The sequence below is a fragment of the Rattus norvegicus genome, chromosome 1 (assembly GCF_021556685.1).
Source record: "Rattus norvegicus strain SHRSP/BbbUtx chromosome 1, alternate assembly SHRSP_T2T, whole genome shotgun sequence".
Lineage (NCBI taxonomy): Eukaryota > Metazoa > Chordata > Mammalia > Rodentia > Muridae > Rattus > Rattus norvegicus.
The window spans coordinates 105,583,491-105,607,211 of NC_141534.1; the positions used below are offsets into that span (position 1 = coordinate 105,583,491).

General features: G+C 50.5%; 1 protein-coding gene and 1 pseudogene across 8 annotated transcripts; both read right to left on the bottom strand.

Annotated features, from left to right (window-relative positions):
* Nucleotides 1-114: 114 nt before the first annotated feature.
* Klk1c12 (kallikrein 1-related peptidase C12) lies at nt 115-14,829 on the bottom strand. 8 transcript variants are annotated; one of them, XM_087654456.1, is made up of 7 exons: nt 14,431-14,675; nt 10,202-10,269; nt 4,144-4,240; nt 2,117-2,270; nt 914-1,200; nt 681-817; nt 115-318 (listed from the first exon to the last, which is right to left on the bottom strand). In XM_087654456.1, exons 5-7 carry the CDS (start codon nt 1,089-1,091, stop codon nt 163-165), a joined length of 471 nt encoding a protein of 156 aa, XP_087510582.1. In that variant the 5' UTR covers nt 1,092-1,200; nt 2,117-2,270; nt 4,144-4,240; nt 10,202-10,269; nt 14,431-14,675; the 3' UTR covers nt 115-162. The 8 variants fall into 8 exon arrangements, with proteins under 8 accessions (XP_087510582.1, XP_087510562.1, XP_087510553.1 ...); XM_087654436.1 differs by lacking the exon at nt 4,144-4,240 and having other exon boundaries at nt 14,431-14,829; XM_087654427.1 differs by lacking the exon at nt 10,202-10,269 and having other exon boundaries at nt 4,155-4,240; nt 14,431-14,740.
* Nucleotides 14,830-16,704: 1,875 nt separating this feature from the next.
* Klk5l-ps3 (kallikrein related-peptidase 5 like, pseudogene 3) lies at nt 16,705-22,122 on the bottom strand (annotated as a pseudogene).
* Between the last annotated feature and the right edge of the window lie 1,599 nt (nt 22,123-23,721).

Consider the following 23,721-nt stretch of genomic DNA (forward strand, 5'->3'; position numbering starts at 1 on the left):
TCAACCGTACATGGACCCTTATCCCTTGCCGACCTGCTTTGGGAGTCCAGACCTTAGCTGGGTGGACTCCCAGCTCCAGACTCCAGAAGGCGAGAGAGAATCAGAACTTGAACATGTGTGCTGCATGGTGGGTTTTATTGAGACCAGGGCACAGTATGACACTCAGGAGTTTTCCTTCATAACTTCTTTTATCCAGGAGGTGAACTTAATAAGTTTGGTGTAGATAGCTGGCCTATTGGTTTCGCCACATGGGACAGAGCTCCAGGACGTGATGCCTTGAAGCACACCATCACAGAGGAGGGGGCCTCCTGAGTCACCCTGAAAGAAGGAGAGGGACAGGAATAAGAAGGAGTTGGCAGTTGGGTTCTACTTGAAAACCTGGAACTGACTTCAGGGGGAAGACACAGGGAGACTCTAAGAGGCAGCTCTGGCCAGTAGGGAAGGGAACCCAGCTCTTGGGAGGCCATCTCTTCAGGGGAGTAAAGGGTGGACAGGCCAGTCCCTGAATCCAAGTCAAAAGGAGGAATAGTACCAGCTGCAGGGTCCTCCCCTCCCAACTCACATCACTTCCATAAGGAAGGAAGTGAAGCATCTGCTTAGACAGGGTGTGGAAGTGGGAATCGAGAATCTCAATTCCCTCTCTCATCCCTTCACCTCTCTGCAGGGAGGGGCTGTCTCACATTGCAAGTGTCTTTGCCTCCTTCCAACTCTCCTGCACACAGCATGACATCTGTCACCATCTGTGTGTGGGCTTTGATGCACTTCTCATTAGAGAGAATATTGATGTTCACACACTGGAGATCATCAGGGAATTCCCCTGTGGACCAGGAGACAAGAGGGTGGTGAGCAGACCCCAGCCAGGTCCTTTCTGCCTCCCCCTCACACCCAGCTGTGTTTCCTAGATTAGACTTACACTCAAGGGGTTTGGTACTGCTCCAACCTGAGGCAAGGCAGGTGCTCCCCACCTTGGGCTCCTCAGTGGGCAGATCGATGACCTTCACCCCATCTGTGATGTCCGCAGGCTCACTGAGGTGCAGCAGCATCAGGTCATTGCTGTGGTCATCCCCAGGAAATAGGGTGTGGTTCTTCATGAAGAATGGGTTGTAGTCAGGGTGAGGGAAGCTTTGGTTGACAAACCGGTACTGTGCAAAGGGTTCATCTTTAAATAGGTTGTTTCGGCCCAGCAAAACATGGTAATTGCTGAGGGCAGTGAAGGAGATGGATTGAATGAGAAGAGGCAACCAGGGAGATTGGGCAGAGTACAGGGAAAGGGGGTGGGGAGGGAGGGAGGAAAGAAGAGAGTCAGACAGAAACTCACACACACACACACACACACACACACACACACATGCACACAGAAAGTCTCATACACACACAGAGACAGTCACACACACACATACAAACACATTTAGAGACAGAGAGACAGATACAAAAGACAAGGGAAGAGGGGACAGGGAGGAGGAGGAGGACTTGAGAGCTGTTCAGGTGCAGATGGAACTGGGCTGAACTTCTCCAGTGGGGAAGGCCTGGCCCACAGCCCAAGTCTGAGCTCCCCTTCCCTAACTCCCCTACCCCACTGCCAGCATCCTGCTCTCCCTCTGTACTCAGTTACCTCACCCAGATCCAGCTCTGACCAGCCCTTCCCTGTGTCCTGTGAATGGACAGAAGATCCTAAAGGCCAAACTTCTCTGATGAGAGTGAGGACTTCTCTCACACCCTACATTCAGGGACACCCTACATTCAGGGACATGACTTTGTATCCTAGTGTCCTTTAGGCCTGTTCTCCAGTATTGTCAGTAGTAATAAAAGAGAACACATGAGACCCAGACCCAGACTGAGATGGACCAAGACCGGGGGAGGAGACACAGAGTGACAGATGGCCACAGAGACATTCAGATGTGAATGAAGGCAGGAGACATATGAACAACAAGGCAGAAAAGAAAGAACCAGAACATGAACACAAGCCTGGAGAGAGGAGCAAAGAGACCCAGGAGGTCATGGATAGGCCAGGGGTCCAGCCCCGCTGGACCTCTTTAGACTTTGAGCCCGTCCCACTCTCCTGCCATTCAGTACCACAGCCTGTCCTGGAGTCATTCCTGTCCCCTCCCTTACTCACTGGCTATAGCAGTGGGCAGCCGTGATCACCCAGCTGGGGTCTATCAGGACACCCCCGCAGAGGTATCTGTTGATGACAGCCACTTGCCAGGGTTGGGAATTCTTCTCACATTTATATCCTCCAACAACCCGAGACTGGCCAGGAGGTGCAGCATCTGTAAGGAGCAAACGGGGGTGGGGGTATGGTTGGAACAGATACGTGTATGGTTGTAGTGTTGGGGGACACAGTTAGACAGGGCTGGGACATGGCCAGAGGATGTGGGGAAGGGACTCAAGTATGGCTGATCCTCTGTAGGGAGATCAATGCTGTGGGGACAGAGATAACTCCTGAAGCAGAAATCACATTACAGGATGGCAGGCAATGGGGGGAGGGGGTTCCAGTCTATTCTTAGTCCAATGAGAGTGAAATCAGAGGCCAAGAGGCTTTGGCATTTAAAGACTCCAAGGCTTGAAAAGACATCAGGGCCTTGGTTGGATTTTGGGAATTCTGGAAAGGGTGAGGCCCCTGAAAACTAGATTTGAGGGAATAAATGAATCCAGAAACGGGAGCTTGGGGATGACTTGGGGTTTTCTGGATTGGGCATGAAGTGACCAGCTGGGATGGGAGAGAATGAGGGGTTTCCAGATCAAAGGGGCAGGGTCGAGGCTTGGGTGTGGGCTCCTGTTAGGGTCTGTGGTGGAGATGATACCTAAGAGAGTGGGGCTCCCTAAGAACATAGTTTGAGTCTGGACAAGCAGTGGGAGAAGGAGACTCTGGGGGATGTGAGGGAACAGTCCTGCTTCCTACGGAGTGGGCAGGGGCAAATGGTCAGGGTGTTGGTGAGGTTCAGGGTTCTCTTGGACGCAGCCTCAAGACAGCACAGGGGTGGAAAAGGAGTCAAAGCAAGTCAGACCACTGTGAGGCAAAGAGGCGGACCCAGTTGGTGTGGGGTGCTAGTGTTAGGTGTTGGGGTCTTGGGATGTCCTGCAGAGAATGGGAACTAGAGCTGTGCAGTGGGGTTCCAGAGAGACAGGACAGGAGCTGGTGGGGCTAGAAAGAACAAGAGGCCTGTGGATGAGAGTGGGCAGCACGGGAGGGAAGAGGGGGCCAAAGCACTGTGTTTGGATACAGGGAAGCTTGACAATCATTTATCTGTAATCCCAGCACAGAGAAGGCTGAGGCAGGAGGATTGTCATGGGCCAGTGACACTAGCTCAGCGCTTATTCCCAAGAGCTGTGCAGAGATGGTTTGGTTGCTACAGTATTAGGGCCTGAGCTGAACTCCCCAGAACCCAGGTAAGAGGTCAGGTGTGGCAGTGTGCACCTGTAACACCAGAATTGGAAGCAGTAGGAGTCCCCTGATGTCTTCCAGACAGCCATTTAGCCTAAAGGGAAACTCCCCATTCAGTGAGACCCTATCCAAGTGATCATTGAAGATACTTGATGTCCAAGACTGGCTTCTGCAACCTGACTACTCCTGCCAAAACCAGACTTAACCAAAAAGCCATCTAGAAGGGACATAGGCTGATCCTCCACACCAGAAAGGGTTGGGGAACTCATCTGATGTCACAAGCCAATTTGGGAAGTGAAACTGTTGATAGAAACTGAACAACTTGAGAAGATGGGGGACCAGTTGTCAGGATGTGGAGAGCACAGCTGAAGGCTGACAGCTGCTGGACAGCCAAGGGCTCTAGTTTGGGATTTGGGCAAGCTCCTGACTTAGGGGTTGGAATCTTAGGCTCTAGGGAAAACAACAAAATAGAGGGAAACCGAGGTCCTAAGATTCATCAGGGGTTGGAAAGATTCTTTGGAAAGACTGGAGAAGCTCAGACATGATCAGGTGGCTAAGGAAGAGGAGAAAGTTCTGGAAAATGGGGGGGCAGGGGCCTGGCATGGGAGAGAGGACTATGAGGGACTTGGCAGTGTGCAGGGGCAGAGAGGGAGGAGCAGGTGGAGCTTTAGAATGTTGGTGGGGCCAGGGGAGAGGGGAAAGGGATGTCCAAGGCCAAAAGCAGCATGAGAGTCAGGGCTCTGACCATGCCTGCTTACCCCCGTCTCACCAATTCGTCCCACGGACAGGAAGAGGAACAGGATCTGGAGCCACATGGTATCAGGTGTCCAGGAGAAGCAGGTGGTGATCTTGGACCTGTATAGTGTCCTTGGGGAGCCTTTAAAAACTCCTCATTCTCCCCCCAGCCCCACCCCTGCCCTGTTGGCACCCAGATGCTGCCCAATGCCCTGCCCTTGCTGACGGAGGTGGATTCCATGCTCTTACCCTCATATCTGGGGGAGGGGAGGGCCCTGTTGAATCTGCTCTCCAGTAGGCCCTAGGTCACCCTGGATACATTCCCAGGGCTGAGATTGGGTGGGGAAGGGCCTGCTGCTCCTGGACCTGTTCATGTTCTGGGGACCAAAGCCAGATGGCAAGATCAGGGGTGATAGTGAAGGGGTATGATAGGTGTGTGGAGGAGCATGTGACCCCCAAAACACAGCTGTAAGGAAGGTCCTGCACCTCAAGGCCAAGATGATCCTCAGAAATCAGCACTTCAAAAAAGTTCTTTGGACCAGTGACAGTCAAGAAGTCTGCAAGCTCCCCACAGACGTGCGTCTTTTATTTATTTATTTACTTATTTACTTATTTATTTATTTATTTGTTTATTTATTTGTTTATTTATTTATTTATGAATGCCAAAAATCTTGCCTTCTTTGACTCTGGATTCTGGATCACTGATTTTATTGTTCCTATTAGAAGTTTGGGAGCTGGGTATAATGATGAACACCTTTAATCCTAGCACTTTGAAGACTGAGGCAGGAGGATCTCTGTGATTTTAGGCCCTAATAATCTGTGATGTAGACCAACCTGGTCTACATAGTGAATTCCAGGACAGCCAGCATTATATATAGAGCTGTCTCAAAACAAAGCAATAAAATAAGATAAATAGAAGTTATGGTGCACATTACCACGGCCTGACCGTTCTTTAGCTAGAATATGAGAATTTGGGTTATTCCTGGGGAGTGTCACATGCCCTGAACAGTGTTGTAGTCAATGACTTTCTCTTGTTTCCTAGGTAAGGGTACTCAAGGTCCCATCCTTCAAAAGCCAAAAGATCTGCACTAACTGCCTACCTTGTGGAAGATTTTGCCCACAGGGCCTGCATGGTGGTCACACCTGTTACCTCAGCACTTGGGAAGTGGAGGCAGGAGGATCAGAAGTTCAAGGTCAGCTCAGCTACAGAACAAGTTCTAGGTCAGGCTACATGAGACCTTGTCTTCCAAAAGAAGTGTGTGTGGGGATGAGTAGGATTGGGATGCAGGCCAAGTGGTGGACTCATTGCCTAGAATGCACGAGGCCCTGGGTTTGAACCACAGTGGTGTGTAAAACCAGGTGAGGTGGTGCATGCTTGTAGAACCAGCATGTGTGATGTGGAGGCAGGAGGATCAGAAGTTCAAGGTCATCCTTGACTGACAGGAGGGAATAAATATATAAGTAAATATTTTGAGGTTGGCCAGATGGCTCAGTGGGTAAGGTGTCTGCTACCAAGCCTGACGTCCTTTAAATTCAATCCTGAGTGGTAGAAGGAAGCCAACTCTTGAAATATGTCCTGTGACAGCCACTCTCACCCACACAATAAAGGCCTGCAATAAAAACAATGTTATCTAAAATCTGTTGATTTCAATGATCAATATCAAAGGTTTCAACATTCAGTGATCCTAAGAATCACAGGTTGGGGTCTCTGAAGAGAATCAGAAACTGGACTCCTGTATCCTTGATGGTAAAGCCACAGGCTTCAACCCTGAGACCTGGATGCAATCAGCAAGGCAGCTCACCATGTCCAAGCCTGTATTGTGTGTCACCAACGCAGACAAGGCAAAGAGAACATTTCCCTTATTGGCTTGGCCACCGGGAATCCTAGAACTAATGATGAATCTTGGAAATCTAGATTTAGGTCCTCTTACTGGGGTACACAGCTCATGAGTGTGGACAAAGTGCCAGACACAGTTCTGATTGGCTAAGAAGCACAGCTCATTTAATCCTCACAGACACCCTAGGAGACATGTGTTGTGGTCACTTAGGTCACAGATGGGAAAACCAAGGATGAGCGAGGTCACACCCCTGATCCGTGATTCCACATTTAATTCAAAAGAGCAAAGCCATACCTGAAGCCGTGTACCATCTCCCAAGGAAGGGGTCTTTGGGTAACATGCAACAGGAGACTTTGTATCCTAGTCCTCCACACATTTCCCATTATGCCCTATAGGGTTTTGGCTTAGTGCTGCTTATATTCATTGCAAAATTCTGTACCCCAAGACCTGGTTGATTCAAGACCAGTAGATCCTCATGTACCAACTTTTGTTGTACAAACCTTGTTCCCAAGTTATCCTTGGTTGGTTAATAAAGATGCCTACCACCTATAGGCAGAAGCGAGATAGGCAGGCTTAGCAGATTTTAGGCTTGGGGTCTCAGACAGGGACCACAAGAAGAAAAGGATATGGGAGAAGGAAGAAGTAGTCATTGGGTAGGTGGTTCATGAGCGCATGTTCATGACGGCCAGCCCCTTGCAGTAGGAGCGGCCCAGGTGGAACATGGAGAGTCACATCTCAGGGTTATTGAGAGGGAAGTAGACAAAAGAGCATAGAGGGCTGATGTCTGCCCAGTGTAGTGCTTTAAGGCTTACTGAAATTATAAAGGTTTTGAGTCTTTTATTTGGGAACTAAATGGCCTAAGGTGATGTAGAAACCCCCAAATATTATTTACCACAATACCCCTAATGAAAGAACGTCACACCCTTACAGAGAAAATTGGATCAGCACTATTTTCTTTTTCTTTTTTAACAGAAGGTTTCTCTGTGTAGCCCTGGCTATCCTGGAACACACTTTGTAGTCCAGGCTGGCCTCAAAATCAGAGATCCACCTGCCACTGATTCTTGAGTGCTGGGATCAAAGATCCACCCTACCACCCTACCAACTCTGTTTTCTTCATGCTAAGCAGATGACATCAGGAGGGGAGTGACCCTGGATAACAGTGTATGCTGATATGCAGAGGGGCTCAGCTTTCTCAGGTAGGAATGAGGCAGATTCTTAGTCAGTGTCCCAGGTGGTCCTTGAGGGACATAGATGGTGGGCCAATGAGTCAGTTTCTTCTCATATTTTTCCAGATCCACTCCATGTAGCTGCAGACTTTTGTGTGGACTCCAGGCTTGGTGGTAGTATGACAGGGGACATCACCCCAGGATACAATGCCCTTCGGGGCACCCCCACAGATCAAGGGTCCTCCAGAGTCACCCTGTGTACATGGGGAGGGGTTTTCCTCAATATTTCATTCCATGTAGTGAGAGGATGCACACCTGCTCCTCCTGTCTCAACCTCCTGAGTGCTGGGGCGACAGGTGTGCGCCGCCCTGCCTGTTGTCTGTGGTGCTGGAGATGGAGGCCAGGTAACTCTACCAACCAACCCACTCTTGCCCTTACTCTAACTAACCACGACTTTTCATCAATGAAATCTTGAGCCAACTCAGCCCAGGAACTCAAACATTAGCCCAAACCAATCCAAGCCTCCTCTGATTCAACACATCCCAAGAGAACTCAGTCCCCCATGTTCAGTACCCAGCCCCACTTGGTTCAAATCAGATGCCCTCCAAAATCTAAATATTGTCCTCATTGAAAGCCAAACTAAAGCTGTGCTCTTTAAAAACAACCCAACACTGATCATTGCTTATTTTTCACCTATGACATCCAATGCCAACCACAATATCTCCCCATCCTGAGTCAAAATAAACTCCCTGCCTCCATGCCTTCCCAGACCACAAAATCTATTCCATGCCCACATCTCTATCCCACTTTCAACCTCACCATGATTCTACCTGATCCTGGAACTTCATCCATGGCTAAACACAGCATTGTCCCTGTCCCAAAGCAAAGAAAAATCAAGGAACCATACTTGTCTTATTCTGTCTGAATTCAGCTTCCAACTTGGCACAGCCTAGGATCCTCTGAGGCATCTCAATTGAGAGTTTGCCCAAGCATGTCTGTGGGAAGTTGACTTGATTGCTGGTCAAATGTCAGAGGATCCAGCCCACTGTGGGCACCATCCCTAGGCAAATTTGCCTTGGCTGTGTAAGAAATTGAGAGATGTCTCACTGATTAAGAGCACTGGGTGTTCTTGTCTAGGAACCAGGTTTGGTTCCCAGCACCCACCAGGTGGTTCAGACCATCTGTAATTTCAACAACAAGGCCATTTTCTGACCTTCATGTGTACTACACACACTTGTGATGCACAGACAGACAAACATGCAGGGGAAGCACTCATTAACATTAGAGAGAGAGGGAGAGAGAGAGGAAGGAGAGACAGAGAGACAGAGACAGAGACAGGGAGAGTCAGAGAGAGAGACAGGGAGAGACAGAGAGACAGAGCGAGACAGAGACAGAGAGACAGATGTGGGGCTAGCTGAACAGGAGTCAGTGCGAAAGCCAGCGATGGTTTCTGCTGTGGTTCACCCTTGATTTCCTGCCCTGACTTCCCTCAATGTCAAAGTATAAGGTGCAACCTAAATATATTCCTTCCTCTCCAAGATGCTTTTGGCCAGTGTATTTTATCACAGCAACAGCGAATCAAGCTAGGATACATCCCATTCTTTCCTTTTACCTAGTAGTCTGTGCCACCGACCTCAACAAAGTCACACACAATGGTGGGCAGCAGGCAACTTGGGTAGTCCTTGTTGCAAGATGCCTCAGAGATAATAATGATGGTGGCACAATGCAATGTATCAGGGATTCTCACTGAGGAGAACAGATGGCTTGGAGTACATTCAGTCCCTTTGTTCCTTGTGAGAGTGCTGATGTGGCAGTTGAGGCGCTTAACAGAGGAAAGGTGAGTTTGCCTTGTGGAGGAGGACACTGGCTGAACAGCTGGGCATTGAGCTGCACCCAGCCGGTCCCAGCTGGAGGAGGGTGGAGGCTCTGGCTGGGTGCAGCACACAGCTGAGGCAGAGCCCAGGGAGAGCCCAAGGGGAGGCTTGGGCAACATGGGGGAGGGCTGAGAGCCCTGGGCAGAGGTCATGTGTGGAACAGGAGGATTGTTAATGGACACCCCTCCAGATTTCTGCAGGGCAGAAAGCATCAGGTTACATTGAAAATTTCCACAAGATGTGTGACAGAGGTTGGTCTGTGTTTGTCCTGTCACCCAGGGTGACCTTGGTTTAGTTGCCATCCCTGATTCCAACCTGCTCCTTAGTAAAGAAATGCAATAGTGGTCGTTCTTCCACAGTGTGGGTCCCCATTATTTAGGCCTGAGAGCAGGTACCATTTGTGTCATCTCAAAAGTTCGAAACCTATCTTGGAGGACAGGTTTTCTCACTAATCATGGAGCTTAGAGACTGGCTAGACTGGATAGCCAGGAAGCCCCAGGGATCCCCCTGACTCCACCTCTCAGTTCTGGAGTTTATAGGCATGCAGCTGGGCTTTCCCTGTGGGTATTGGGGATCTAAACTCACACAGCCATGCTTACAAAGCAAATGCTTACACAGTAAGTGCTGTATCCACTGGGCTTGCCCCAAGCCCTCTGCCTCACATGGTCGATGTGTGGGAATAACTGTGCCTGGAGTGTCTGAATTGTCCCATCATGCTCACACACCTCAAAGAGAACCACACTGGATTCTTAGGGAGGTTACTTGCCTCCTTCCTAGGGTTGGGAAACTAGACTTGCAGTGTTGGGGAACTGCAAGCTGCAGGATTCAAACCTATGTCCTGAGCTCTTGGTGTCTCAACCATCCAGATTGCTTGTCCCATATGTCATCTACACGATGTGACTGGGACATCACCATGACTGTCATAGTTATAAAGCTCTCAAGATCCAGAGAGGTAGAAGAGTTTCCCCAAGGTTACACAGCAAGAAAGACCATCCTGAGAACTCAGGTTTAAAGGCTCAGGAGGCCCAGAACTTCTGGTGACTCAGGATTGAGGATTCAGGGGCATTTAGCTGGTGGCTCAGATGGAAAAGGAAATAGGGGTCTGTGGGTGAAGTATAAGCTGGCAGGTTCCAGGGTGCAGATACTCTGGGGAAAGGGGCACCCTCTTTGATCAGACCAGTACCTGACTTTGATGCCCCTCACCTGCAGACACCAGCAAGATGAAAGCAAGGAGAAGCCACATTGTAGAGGAAGGTCCAGGTCTTAGAGATCTGAGGGGCATGACAAAGACTGGGGTAAGACTGGATCCATCTGTCCCCATCACCCTTCTGAAGACAGAAGTGCATCCTCTCTGTAGGACACACTTTTTCTTTTTCTTTTGTCAGTGTTTTTCTACATGTCCCAGGCTGGCCTTAAACTCATGATTGTCCAGCCTCAGCCTCCTGACTACTGAGAGGACAGTTACACAGCATGATGCTTGACTAAGATCTACTTTACTGATCTGCCTTCCATCTCCGCGGCCTCAACCTGTGTTCCCTCCTGGTCACTATCTCTGGAGGGTCCTCTGTGCCTTCCAGAATTGGCAGACCCCAGTGTTATTCAATAGCCTCTGGGTCTCTCTCTCATCCCCATTGCCCTTGATCAGGACTCCATCCAGCTCCCCCATGGGTCCTCTTTAATTTAGTACTCCTGTAGTCTACCCCATACACATATCCCTAGAGAGCTTACCTCTCTCCTTCCCTTCTTTCTTTCCTCTCTTCTGCTCTAAACGGAATAGCTGCACTGAGCCACAGACACTCCTTGTCCCTTACTGGTGGATTCTAGAAATGCCCTCTACCACCCATGCCCAACCTTCTTTTTACTATTCATTTTGGGGCAGTGTCCCACTAATTACCCAGGTTAGCCTTGAACTCTCCACCTTCATGCCTTAGGCTCTCAGGTGTTGAATGACTTTCACTATCCCATCTGCCTTTCTAGAGCAGAGATGAGCACTCCTTTCTCCTATCAAGCCTCCCATGGACTTCGGATAGCCTCTAAATAAAGTCCCATGTCCTCAGTAGTACTTAGAAAGGATGAACTTCCTCTTCCTCTTCCACCCTGCCCAGCTGGGTCTCTGTGACCTTGCCCTAGGCAGAGCCAGTGCTGGACTTCAGCCTGCAGTTTCACTCCCAGACTGCATAGCTTGTCCAAACTCTTGACCTTCTCTGTCCTCCTCTCCATCCCCAGACTCTCTGTTGTGTCTCCTCATCAGACTGAGAACTCCTTCTAAGCAGATCCCACCAAACTGACCCTAGATTCCCATATACCACCCAGTGTTCAAGTCTGGCCCATGGAGAGACCTCAGAACGTTTGGGGGAGTGAATTTGAGTCCTTCTCATCTTGCTATTTCCTCTTTCAACTCATCCTGAAAGACTATGCAAGCCTTGGAAGACCAAGACATGGTAATCCAGAGGCGATGTCATCAAGATTCTATGGCATTTGTCCTTCCCCTGCATGGTAGCAGTGACTGCAGATACTGAGATCTGGCTGCTCCCCACTCCTTTTCTTCAAGAAGGATGGAGTCAGGTCACACCCTCCTGTCCCCAGCTCTGCCCAGCGTGGGACACATTATGGAGGTGGTTCTGAACTGAATTGTCCTGCTGACGGTGTTCTTGGCTCCATGGCAACTGTTTTCAGGGACGTCCTCCCAGTTCACCCTGTCCCTTCCTACCCCATCAGCCTAGGTTCTTTCTAGAAACTTCAAGACATTCTCTTGGTTCAAATTCAGTTTGAAGTAACAGGAAAAGGACACAGAAGACCCCAAACCCATGACCCCTGATCATCCAGGGTAATATTTGCCTCCTGGACACCAAAGCATTTGTAGGGTCCCCTCTCTGCTCCACCCACTTTCCCAAGTTCTCTCTCAAAGATCTCACCCTTCCAGGTCCTCCAGTGACATCCAGGGCAGCTAAGATGCCAAAGGGGGACAGACACCGGACTAACTGCATTTATAAGCTCCTAGCCCAGCCTGGGTCTCGGGGTGGGGCTGGGTAGAGTGGAGAGAGAGGCAGTGGATGGTCAGGTTTACAGGCTGGACGCCATGGTGACTGGTGGGATGTGGGACTAGGTCCTTCTAATGAGCATTTATTAGTCTGAAGCCTTTTCTGAGTCTGCAAGGAGAAATTCCACCCAGGGGCAGATCCCTCAGAGGGAGGGGACAGGAGAGAAAGAGCAGAAACCAGAGGACAGTGTAGCACAGAGCCAGAGCTTCTGGGTAGCTGTGGACGCTGACTGTTAACGTCGTGCTTCTCAGACCCGGGAGAGACTTTTGGAGCTTTGGTTCTTTCTGTTGTTATGAGACGGGGTCTTGCTGATATGAATCTGGACTTGAGATCCGTCTGCCTCAGCCTCCCAAAGGCTGGAAAGACAGGTATCTGCACCATGCCACCCTGCATCTGGATTTATGTTAGCATATGGACTGGAATATGAACTGGAAGAGGCTTGGATCTGGTTGTCAGGACTTGAAGTATAGAGTGTGAGTTTAATTCTTTTTTTTGTTTTGTTTTTTTTGTTTGTTTTGTTTTGTTTTTGTTTTTTGTTTTTGTTTTTGTTTTTTGTTTGTTTTCAAGACTAGGTTTGTCTGTGTATCCCTGGATTCCCTGTAACTCACTCTGTAGACCAGGCTGGCCTTGGACTCAGAAATCTGCCTGCTTCTGCCTGAAAAGTGCTGGGATTAAAGGTGTGCACCACCACCATCTGGTTGACTAATTAAACTTTTATTCCTTAAAATATATTAAATTTTCACACACATGCCCATGTGCATATGGAGGCCAGATATTAAGTCTGGGTGTCTCCCAAATGAGACTTAGGGAGTTTTATTCATTTTATTTTTATATTTTATGTGTGTCTTGCATATGTGAACTTGTGAACCAGTGCAGGTGCCCCTCAGGCTAGAGGCTTTGGATCTCCAGGAACTAGAGTTACAGCAGGTTGTGCTGGTTGCTACCTGGCATGGGTGCTGGGAACCAGACTTGGGTTCCCTGGAAGAGCAGCTTGTATTCTGAACTGCTGAGCTTTCTCTCCAGCTCGCCACCTTGTCTTTTGAGCAGAGTCTTTATCTTGGTGTGGCTTGGAGCTTCCTGATAGACCCAGGCTATCTGGGCAGTCAGCCCCAGAGACCCACCTCTCCATCTTCCCAGTGCTGGATGACACTGAGCTCAGGTTCTCAGGCTTGCATGACAGGCACTTTGTTCACTGAGCCTTGTCCCTATGATGGTTTACTTTTGAAGTCTGAGGTCCAGTGCCTACAGTCAGCTGCATCCTGGGCTCAGAACTGAGAATAACTTTTGCTGTCCCAGGCTTGTATTCTGCATCTTTTCCTTCTTCTGATTTAATCTGTTTTTCCTCCTCTCCTTCCTCCTCCCTCTCCTCCTCTTCCTTCCCCTTCTGCCCCTCCACTCCCTCTTATACTTGATTGACTAGCACCACATAAACCACATAGGATAGGACAAGCCTGCAATCCCAGCTCTTGAAGGTGTGAGGCAGGAGGGTCAGGAGTTCAGGACATGTTTGCCTACTTAAATGAGCTTGAAGCTAGCCTGGGATATGAGACTTGTTTAAGATAACAACAGCAAAACAAAACAACCCCCCGACCCCTGTCAAGACCAGAGTTTGCATGCACCAGGCCCAGTATCAGAAGGCTTTTCACTGTAATCCCAGCACTAAGGAGGTAGGCATGGGAAGGGATGGAAGGTTAAGGCCAGCCTGGGCTGTGCAGACTGAGGAATGGAGAAATGCTATCTCAACAGACCCAAGTCAGCTTGGCTTCTGTCTGTGGATCACTGCAGTGTAGGCTGTGGAGCACACACTGAACAATTAGGTTTCAGGGTCTTGTTCTTTGGATTATGAGGTGGTCCTGGATCTGGAGCTTGGCCTCTAGGTTCTATATTTGGGCCAGGAGACATCATACAGATGATCCAAGGCTTCTGGTATTTGTGGCTGGCTCCTGGGGTCTCAGAACCCCCAGAGGGCCTTGAAAAATTGCCTAGAACCTCAATAATGAGAAGGTCCCTTGAGAAGGAGGGACTGAGCTGAGGTCACACAGCCAATCATGACATCAGTTACAAGCTCCGTCCCTCCCTAGGTCTGGGAAGCTGTTGTCTTTATGAGACAAACCTGTAGGGCTGGCTCAGTCCCCCTGAACATAGAGGACACAAATCTTCAGAACATGGGCTTTCAGACTTTAGGATATTTTGTCTACCTGTGTCCTCAGAAACTCCGGAGCCCAAAGTGTTAGAGTTGTCTGGAATCACCTGACTCCAGGGACTCTGGAACTCTGGGGCTTCAGATCCCTCAGAACCCCCAATTCAGGTCTCCATCGTAGACCTACAGACACCCTGGACCCCCAAGGTTAAGCTGTTCTAGAAGTCTCCCATGTCCACATGTCTCTTTACCTTGTCCACACTCAGCATTGCCCAGCTTCATGCTGAGATGAGCTTCATCTGGGTCATTTTTCTGTGGGACTCAGACTGCTGCTCACTGCTGTCTGCCCTCAGATCCCTTTGTCCTCTTGGGAGATGGTGCCTGGGCTTCCTTAATAGAGAGAAAATGAAGTTCCAATAGGGGAAAAGCTATGCAGAAGTCCAAGCGGAGGGAGTCCACAGTTCACATTCCCAGCTTCCAGCCACTTCTTTGGAACACCCTGGTGGCCAGGGGAATGGATTATAACTGGGGTTATACTGTAGGCTCCTGATGGGCCTGGGGGAGGAGCTTTAACTAAGCTTTCCAGTAGGACACATTACTGTGAGTTGCCCAAGCACATGCTGCCTCTAAGACACACAAAGGGACAACCTAGGAGCTCTCACACACTGCCAAGTATTGTCCAGGGTGTGGGCTTTGGGAATGTGTCCGCCCCGCCCCCTAGAGGTGACCTCATCTGCACGTCTTCTTGCTTGCCCCAAGCTGGTTGCAGCTCCTCTTGGGCATCTTGGCTGAGGGAGAAGTCTTTAAGCCTAAGGCTGGGAGTGTTGTTTTTCCTCCTCCCCTGGCTCCTACTCTGTGAGCCTCCCATGCCTCCTCCCCAGAGCCTCCTCTGTCTCCCCTTCCCCCTTTTCTCCTTTCCACCCTACCTCCCAGTTTTCTTTATATTTCTTATCCTGCCTCCTTCTTCCTCCTCTCTACCCTTCTTCCCTCATCTTCCTTTCCCTCCTCCGCTTCTCTCTTCCCCTCCCCTTCTCTCTCAGCCTGATTCTGCTTACTGTCCGGTATGGTCCCATGCACCCAGCCATGCCCTACTCCTCAGCTGTGGTCTCTCTTTATCCCTATGACTCACTCTATGGTCTCTCATGTCCAGTATGGAAGGCTGGGTATCCCTCTACCATGTGAACCTAGGGTGAGATTCTTTCTTGAACAAGGGTGGGAAGAAAAAGCAATGGAGTAGCCGCCATGTCCCCAGTGAGTATGGGTCTCTCCCCATACCTGCAATTTCTTCTGCATGCCCCCCTCACTTGTCAGCAGATCACAGAATGTCACCAGAGCGGCTGTTTTCCTCAACCCTCCTTCTTCTATTCCTTCCCTGCTCCTTTCTTTCCTCTCTCCTCCCCTTCCCCTACTTTCCTCTCTCCTCTTCTTCCTCAGTCTTTCTTCCTTTGTTTCCTGGATGCTAAAAGATTCCATAGAGTCAATGGCACTCAACCTTGAGAAAATGCTAACTTAAGTCTCTCCTAGGACAATTCTGAATGCCTGAGACTTTCCTGTCTGAGTGGGATCTCAGTCCAGTGGAGCCTTGGACATCAGTAGCAGTTTGTGCTGAGAGCATGATTATAAGGGTGAATGTGGATTTGGGTATCTGGGCTATGCCCTGCAGACACTGGAGATGGACAGGATGTGAGTCATGTGACCCCTTTGAGTGCAGAGTACAGGAGATAGAGCCCAGTGAGCACCCTGCACACCAGGCTTGCTGAACTGCTGTCCATGGAATCCCTCTGGACATGTTCTCACACACCGCTGTCCATAGGAGCCTCTGACAGGGTGTGGGAGTGGTAAGGTTTGTCTCTCCACCCCACAGGTTTCCTCTGAGTTTGCCTCTGGATCCCTTTCTGCTCCCTGTCATAGTCTTCACCCATGACACTCCCTAGCTCCACATCTGTGACTGAGAGTCCCTCTGTTAATTGCGGCTTGTTGTCACCAACACCCACAAAGTGAATGAGCTTCCTGACTCTGTGGTCACCCTCCTTTTCCCCAGCCTTAAGACATGGAGTGACCTCCTTCCTCTGCTCAGAAATTCCTTAGGCATCCTGTCATCTCCAGGAAAAATGAAGGTGACATTTTAGCACCACCCCACCATGTACCCAGGTGCGTGGGGCGTGGATCTTGCTCAGGGCTCCATGGACTTGTCACTGTGTGCCTCTGTCCTGTCTTCCCGGGTGACACCCTTCCTTCATCTCTGCAACACACACATGCCAAGGCCACCACCACCTCCTTCTGCTTGAGCAGTTTGCAGACCTGCCATGCTCTTAATATGGGAGAGGCATAGGGAACCCCTCGGAGACCTCCGGAACCAAGTGTCTCTGCTCGTTCTTCCTGCTAAGCATCCGAGTTGGAAGAGTCAGGAGGTTTTGTATTCTGCAAGCTGAGTCGTGGGCCCCCAGATGCCTAGAACCCATACAAAGGGATGGCGTGGACCATGAAATTGATGGTTGTCAGTTTACTAGGGAAGGCACAGGACCTCATGGGGTGATCTGCAGGTTGGCCTTGATCCAGTTCATGTGTTTTGACACTTTGGTGAATATGCTAGGCTTCTTAGGATAGGCACAGGGGTTACTACCCCGTGATGTAATCCCTTGGAGCATCCTATCACAGATGAGTGTGGTTCCAGAGTCACCCTGAGAGAAGAAGGCACGGAGGTAGAGCGAGAGAACATCCCACTTTCTGTCTGGGTACCCCACCTCTCATCCTTAACCACCAACAGATTACAGATAGCAACTTTGCAGTTTGCCTCCCAGGAAAATGCAGGATAGCATCCCAAAGGGAACACAGCCTGAAGCCCTGGGCAGAGGGGAAGGCAAACAGATGCAGCTCCTGTACTGAAGGCAGTGCCTCTGTGTCAGTGTGGGGAACAGAAGGCAGGGTCCCCAGGTCAGCAGTAGGGGAACAGAGGTGACATTTCCTCCGGGGTCATCTCCTGACCCCATTCCCACGAACATTTTCTAGGGCAGACACCTCATAGCCAAGGGTGAGCAGGGGCTTGGAGAGGCCAGCTCTGCCATTAGAAGGGCTGTTTGGTCATAATGCAGCAGGAGAGACTGTGGAAACACCTGCGAGGAAGGGGGTGGGGTGAGACCAGATGAGGATAAAGATCTGGTTGGAGTCCTCACCCAGCTCAAGCCCTAGACTAGCCCTCCCCCTTCAGCCTTCCTGCAGCCTCATCTCATGAACACCAGAGGGCACCAGAGAGCAGAGTCAGCTTGTCCCTGCTCAGTCCAGCACCATCCAGAGCCAGCTTCCAGCACACCAGAGAGTAAGTGTATCCCCTGTCACCCTAGTGATGCCCTGCAGAAAGCAAACTCCTGTGCCCTCTGAGCCCAGATCACAGTCTGTCTGCAGACACTAATTTAGTCACAAGCTCCTAGGTTTCCCCCAAGCCCTGTAGCCCTTGCCTTGGCTACCTGGTACCTGCCTCTCCCTCTGCTCCCCACCTAGTTCCAAGTACCCTGCACCCCTGTGTCAGGTGCTGCCTCTTCTAACCTTGAACACAACATCCCCTCCTACCACAGTGACCCTCCCAGCGTCTCAGGCCTCTTGTCTGCCCCGTGTCTCCATCACCTTACATTCTACCTCATCACTCCTGAGTTGTACCTGGTGTTTATGGCTGCCCCCTTTTCTGGATCTGTGTTCTCCACATCCAAACCCCCCTCCTGGCATGAGCATGGGGATCAGGAGGCCCCTCAGGACAGGAGAGTCTTGAGGAGAACGGCTTGAGTTGTGCAGGAGACTCAGGAGACACAGCTTTCCTAAGTGCTGTCCTGGGGCAGGCTCTTTGATGATGCAGTTGCCTTCCGTGCTCCTGAGGCTAATCTAACAACTCATGAACTCGCCAAGATGGATGAACTGGTGTGTTGTCTTCTCTGTCTGTGGAGTAGAAATGCTGGCCCAGGAAAAGCTATGCATCATTCCCCACACCCCCATGATGTTGCTCTGGGAGGGAGGGGCTGTGCTATGCTAACTGTTGGCTGCCCAGGGTCTAGGATGGTCATAGGCACCATGGAGATCCATAAGAAAAGGCATTCACAGACTGAGAAGCCTGGATGAGGAAGAGTGAGAGACATAGGGTGGCTTGGGAAGGAGAGGGGACAGGACTGGAGCAGAGGAGGCTGTGACACACTGCAGGGCAGGGTGCTGATGGGCTATGGAGCCTAAGCATCTGAGGAGCTGCTGGCCTTGCCTCAGCCCAGAATCAGTTTCCTTCACTCTGGTGGTATCCATGTCTTCTCTCAGCAACCTGGGGTTGGGGCTGCTCACCATGCAGGTATCTCTGCCGCCTTCCTGGTGTCCAGCACACAGCATGGATTCTGTCACCCTCTGTGAATAAGAGTCCGTACAGACATCACTGGACATGAGGGTGAGGTCCACACACTGCAGCATCTTTGCACTTAGAGCTGTGGCCTGAGAGAACACAACCATGACAGGAATACAGGAGCTCAGTTGCCCGGCCTGTTCCTCCAGAACCGCACTTCCTGCTCCAGGTTACTGGGTCTGACCCAGGCATACACTTATCTGGCCTGGTGCTGCCCCAGCCGGATGCCAGGCAGCAGCTCCCCAGCTTAGCCTCCTCAGTGGGCTCCTCAGTCACCCTCACAGCCTCTGTGGTGTTGGTTGGCTCCCTCAGCTGAAGCAGCATCAGGTCCTGGCTGTTGTCAGCATCCGGGCTGAGAAACGTGGGCATTCGGAGGCTCCTGTTACAGAGTGGGTGTGGGAGAGAATGTCGACAGGGACATACTGGCCAGTGTCTCCATCAGCATCCAGGCTGTGCTGACCCAGCCTCACCTTGTTTTGCGAGGGAGAAGCAGAGACGAAGGAGAAGGATCAAGCAGGGGATCTGGGCAGAAGGGAGAATGAGAGGAGGAATGGATGGGGAAAGAGAGGGTGGACAGCAGAGAGAGCAGGAAAGTACTGGCAGGAGAGGGAGGGAGAGGCAGACACAGAATGGGAAAGGCAGGGGCACCAGGGTGTGAGACAGCTCAGCGGGTAAAGAGCTTAATGCACTAGTGTGAGCACCTGACATTGACCTTAGGAACTGAGATGCCAATCAGGTTGAGTGGCATGTGCCTACAATTCCCGGGCTGAGGACACAGGGACATGATGATCTCTAGTGCTGCCTGGGACCCAGCTATGCTGAATATTTGAGCTCCTGTCTCAAAAAATAGGGGCAAAAGTTGGCTAGAGAGATGGTGCCTCAGTGGTTAAGAGCACTGACTGCTTTTTCAGAGGACCTGGGTCCATTCCCAGCACAAACCTGCTGACTCACAAGTGTCTGTAAGTCTAGTTCCTAGTGCACAGACACACATAGAATCAAATCACTCATATACAGGATTTTTTATTAAGATGATTAAAGAAAAAGGATGCAGGCAGTGAAGCGGCTCAGTAGGTAGGGGCTCTTGCAGCCAAGCACAGTGACCTGAGTTCAATCCCAAGACCTACATGGTGGAGGGAAGGAACTGACTCCTGCAGGCTGTCTCCTGATCTCCAAGCTGGTGCAGTGTCATACATGCTTGCACACACACACACACACACACACTCACACATACAAAACAGAGATGTGAGAAATAAACTTAGAAAACAGAAGCTGGAGAGAAAGAGAGGAAGACAGCTAACATCTGCTCCTGGCCTCCATACACACACACATGCACAAACAGTACACACACAGGCAGCATTCACACATGATTTAATCAAGAGACCTACAAAGGTAATGGAGGGAAGGGGCAGCAAGGAGCAGCATGGGAAAGCACCTGGGGACACCTGGGAGCAGTAAGTATAAGGGACAGAAGAAGGGACTGGGGACGGAAAAGAAGCAGAGACAAGTAGAGGAAAAAGGGCAATGTAGCAGGAAGTAAAGAGAGAAGGGGAAATGGAACAGGGAAAGGGCAGGCCTGAGAGCCACTCAGGTACACTGGGCTAGCCTGAGTTTGCCTGGCACCTGCGGTATGGTCACAGCACAAGCTTTGAGCCCACTTCCTCCCAGTAACCTGCCCTCTTTCTGTGCTCATCCAGCTGCCCTGTCCCAGACCAGCCCATTCTCTCCCTTTGTGTCCCCCAGCGAGGACATGATCCTACAGTGCCAGGTTGGTCTGGAAAGCAGAAGACATCCCTCACATTGGAATATGCCCCCCATTCCTGCCACTAGGGTGCAGTGAATCCTGTTCTTCAGTGTGGTCAGTAGTGATGGGGATGGAGAGTGAGACCCAGACCCAGAGAGAGTTGGGCATAGGTGTAGAAGGGGGGACCAATAGTGACAGATGGTCATAGAGGAGGACAGAGATAGGACAGATGCAGAGGCATAGGGTCAGGGAAAGAGAAGAGAAAAAATGGGAAACGTGAGGGGAGACTCAGGTGCTCATGGCCCACTCACCATTCTGCTCTTCTGACCCAGCACCAACCTTCATCCCTCAGACCTCTACCTCCCATGAGGTCCTCCAAGGAAGAGGGTGGCATAGTCTTCCTGAAGGAGAGGAGCTTCCTTCACCCCAATTTTCCTACTAATGTGTTTGGGAGGTGGATCCCAGGGACCCTTGCTTGTCAGTCAAATGCTCCGGCCACAGCCACACCTGAACCCATCCTCCCTGGGATGCAGTGGGCAGCTGTGAGTTCCCACTGCGGTTGGACCAGGACGCCACCCCACCACCCCTGACAACCTTGTCATAGTGATACACCACGACCTGCCAGGGTTGGGAATGTCTCTCACACTCCCAGCCTCCAACTGTACTGGACTGGATGAGGGGAAAGGCACCTGCAGAAAGGAGTTCTGGGTAGGGCCCAGTGTTGGCATGGAAAAGGGATTGGGAAGAAAAACTTTCCTGTGGATATGAAGGGACATGGAGCAGAGGACCAGGAGGGTGGTCAGGTTAAGGGGTGCTAGAGTGGACTGGATTTCAGGACCCACACCTGCCTTGCTCAATGGTAGTTTGCTTTATCTAGGGAGACATAGACTCTGAGTACAAAGCTGACCCTAGACAGCAGACTGGGAGACAGCAGATGAGGCAATGTCTGGAGTTGCATAGGCTCCTGGGGGTTTGGGAGTAAGCAAGGCCTGGGGTGGGTGATGGTGGAAACTGTGTTCTCAGAAAGAGAATGTCCAAAATAGAGATGGGCTCCCATGGAAGAGGTCTGTTTCTTGAAAAAGCATCCTGTGTAGGGTTAAGGGATCAGAGTGGGAAAGGGTGGGGACAGATTAGACTCCAAAGATGACCCAGGAAGCAGTTCTAGAAGAGCCCCTGCAACCCTCTCAGAAAGATAAGGAGGAGAGCAGAATAAGAGGAAAATTTAAAAAAAAAAAAAAACCTAATTCCAGACTGTAGAGGGCAGAGCTATTTGTGATCTTTGAGGAGATCTCTTAGTTAAATGATAGAACAGAGTGTGTCATGGGAATCTATGCTCCCAGCAAAAGAAGTGTGGGACAGAAGTCAAGGTGGAGGGCCTAGGGTGATAGTTGAGTCTGTGTGAGAATGACAGGAGTGTTGTGGTTAGGCTAAGGGGTGCTGGAAGGCAGAGGGATGTCTTCCAGTGAAGAATTCTGAATCTCACCATGACAGACAGAGATGGCCCAGGATCTGCACCTGAGGTAAATTGGCTGGAGGCAGGGTGTGGACTAGAAGAGATTTTCTAGGACATCAAGGTAGACAAAAGGAAGAAGAAGGGCTATGCAGCATGGTAGGGCTGAGATAGGCTGGCCGGGTGGCACCACAAGAAATCAAAACACCCATCTCTGGTCTAGGAACTCCATGGGGTGGGGAATGACACTGTGCTGCTGTGAGAGGGAAGACTTATGGGAAAGAAGGGAGGAGTCTGGTCCCCTTTTCTTCCTGTGGAACCCTCAACTTCTTACCATATTCCCCCAGAGACAGCATGAGGCACAGAACCAGAAACCACATGGCAGCAGGGTTTGAGCTTGGAGCTGAGGTCTTTTGGTCTCTCTACAAGGCCTGAGAAAGCCTTCACCCCTCCACACTTCCACCCGGCCCTGCAGGCACATGGGAGATATCTGAGCCATGCCTCTTAGTCTGAGAGATATACACTTACACCAAGGAGAGTGGCTGAGCACAAGAACCCATATTTCTTAGTTCTGGATGGATTCCTGGGGTCTGAGATGTAACTGGGAATGGGCCCATGGGCAGGGCAGCTTGATCAAAGAAGCTGAAGGTTGTGGAATGGGTGAAAACAGGGGTATGACTGGCACTCAATCAAAGTTTACTTACCTAGACCCCAATAAAAACCTCACTTCCAAGTCTCAGTGGTCAGTACAATCTATGCCAATGGCCCATTTGCCGCTCTGAGATCAAGACTATCTTTTTAACACCTCTGAATACTTACGTGTTTTTATAGTGGTATGTGTGTGTGTGTGTGTGTGTGTGTGTGTGTGTGTGTGTGTGTGTGTGTGTGTGTGTGTCTGCTGGTACAGGCATCTGAGTCGGGCATGGAGGGCAGGGGAGGACAGGATGACCCTCACTGTCAGTGTCCCCCTTACTCCCTTGAGACAGGTCTCTCTGAAGCAGGAGCTGAGCTGGAGGTCAGCAAGCCCAGCATTCATGCTGAGGCTGGAGTGCAGGACTTCACACATGCTAGGCAAGCATTCTACCAGTGAAGCCACAGCCCCAGGACCCCTGGACTGCTTATACTTTGTATTTTGAGACAGATAAGGTCCAGGTGTCTCTAAACTGCTCAGGCTGGCCTTGAGATGGCTCTCCATCCCAGCCTCTGGGGTAATTAGTTTGGACTCCTGATAGTGTGAAAGAAGGACAGACACACACACACATACAGAGAGGTGGGGGGGGGTAACTGTAGCCATCTCTCTGACTCTTCTCCACACTTTACATTCACATGAGCAAGGGCTTCATATTTCTGGCCCTGGCACTATGCCTCATCCTCCTGCCCACCATGTTCCTCTCCTTCTGACCAGTCTGCTGACGCCTGAACAAGATAGACTTCATCTTCAGTTTCCTCAGCATTGGCATCAATAAAAGTTTGCAAGGACAGGGGTGACTGGAGATTCCGGGACACCCCCTGCCCCCAGCCCAGAGCTGCTCCTCCCCAGAAGTGTGGCTAGATTTCCAATTCTGCTGCTCTGAGGGAGAGGGGTGTCTCTGTCTTTCTAGGGCTTTCTCTGTGGCTCACACTGGCTGTGGTCTCACTCTAGTCCATGCTGGCTTTGAATATACCATTCTCTTGCCTCAGCATCATAAGTAGCTGGGATTAAAAGTCTATGCTCAGTAGTTGTGACTGATGGCTTTGTCTCTCAATTCCCTTTCCCTCTGAGTATGTATCCATTTGTCCTGTGTGTGTGTGTGCATGTGTGTTTGTGTGTTTGTGTGTTTGTGTGTGTGTGTGTGTGTGTGTGTGTGTGTGTGTGTGTGTGTGTCCGCGCTTCCTTAAAGCATGTCAGGGTGGTTGTCTCTATTTCTCTCCTTTTGGTGTGTGGTGTGGTGTTTCCTGTCTAGCCTTCTGTGCTTCTCTGGCCCCACCCCAGTGCAGGG

Bases quoted from the DNA above. Each gene is read 5' to 3' on its own strand.
- Klk1c12 (XM_087654418.1), bottom strand. From the start codon at position 11,936: ATGTCACTGGAGGACCTGGAAGG. The intron at 1,201-2,116 runs GTGAGTAAGGGA...CACTGCCCTCAG, and splicing joins GCTGCCCACTGCTATAGCCA to CAATTACCATGTTTTGCTGG. The intron at 319-680 runs GTGAGACAGCCC...TCCTTCTTTCAG, and splicing joins GAGGCAAAGACACTTGCAAT to GGTGACTCAGGAGGCCCCCT.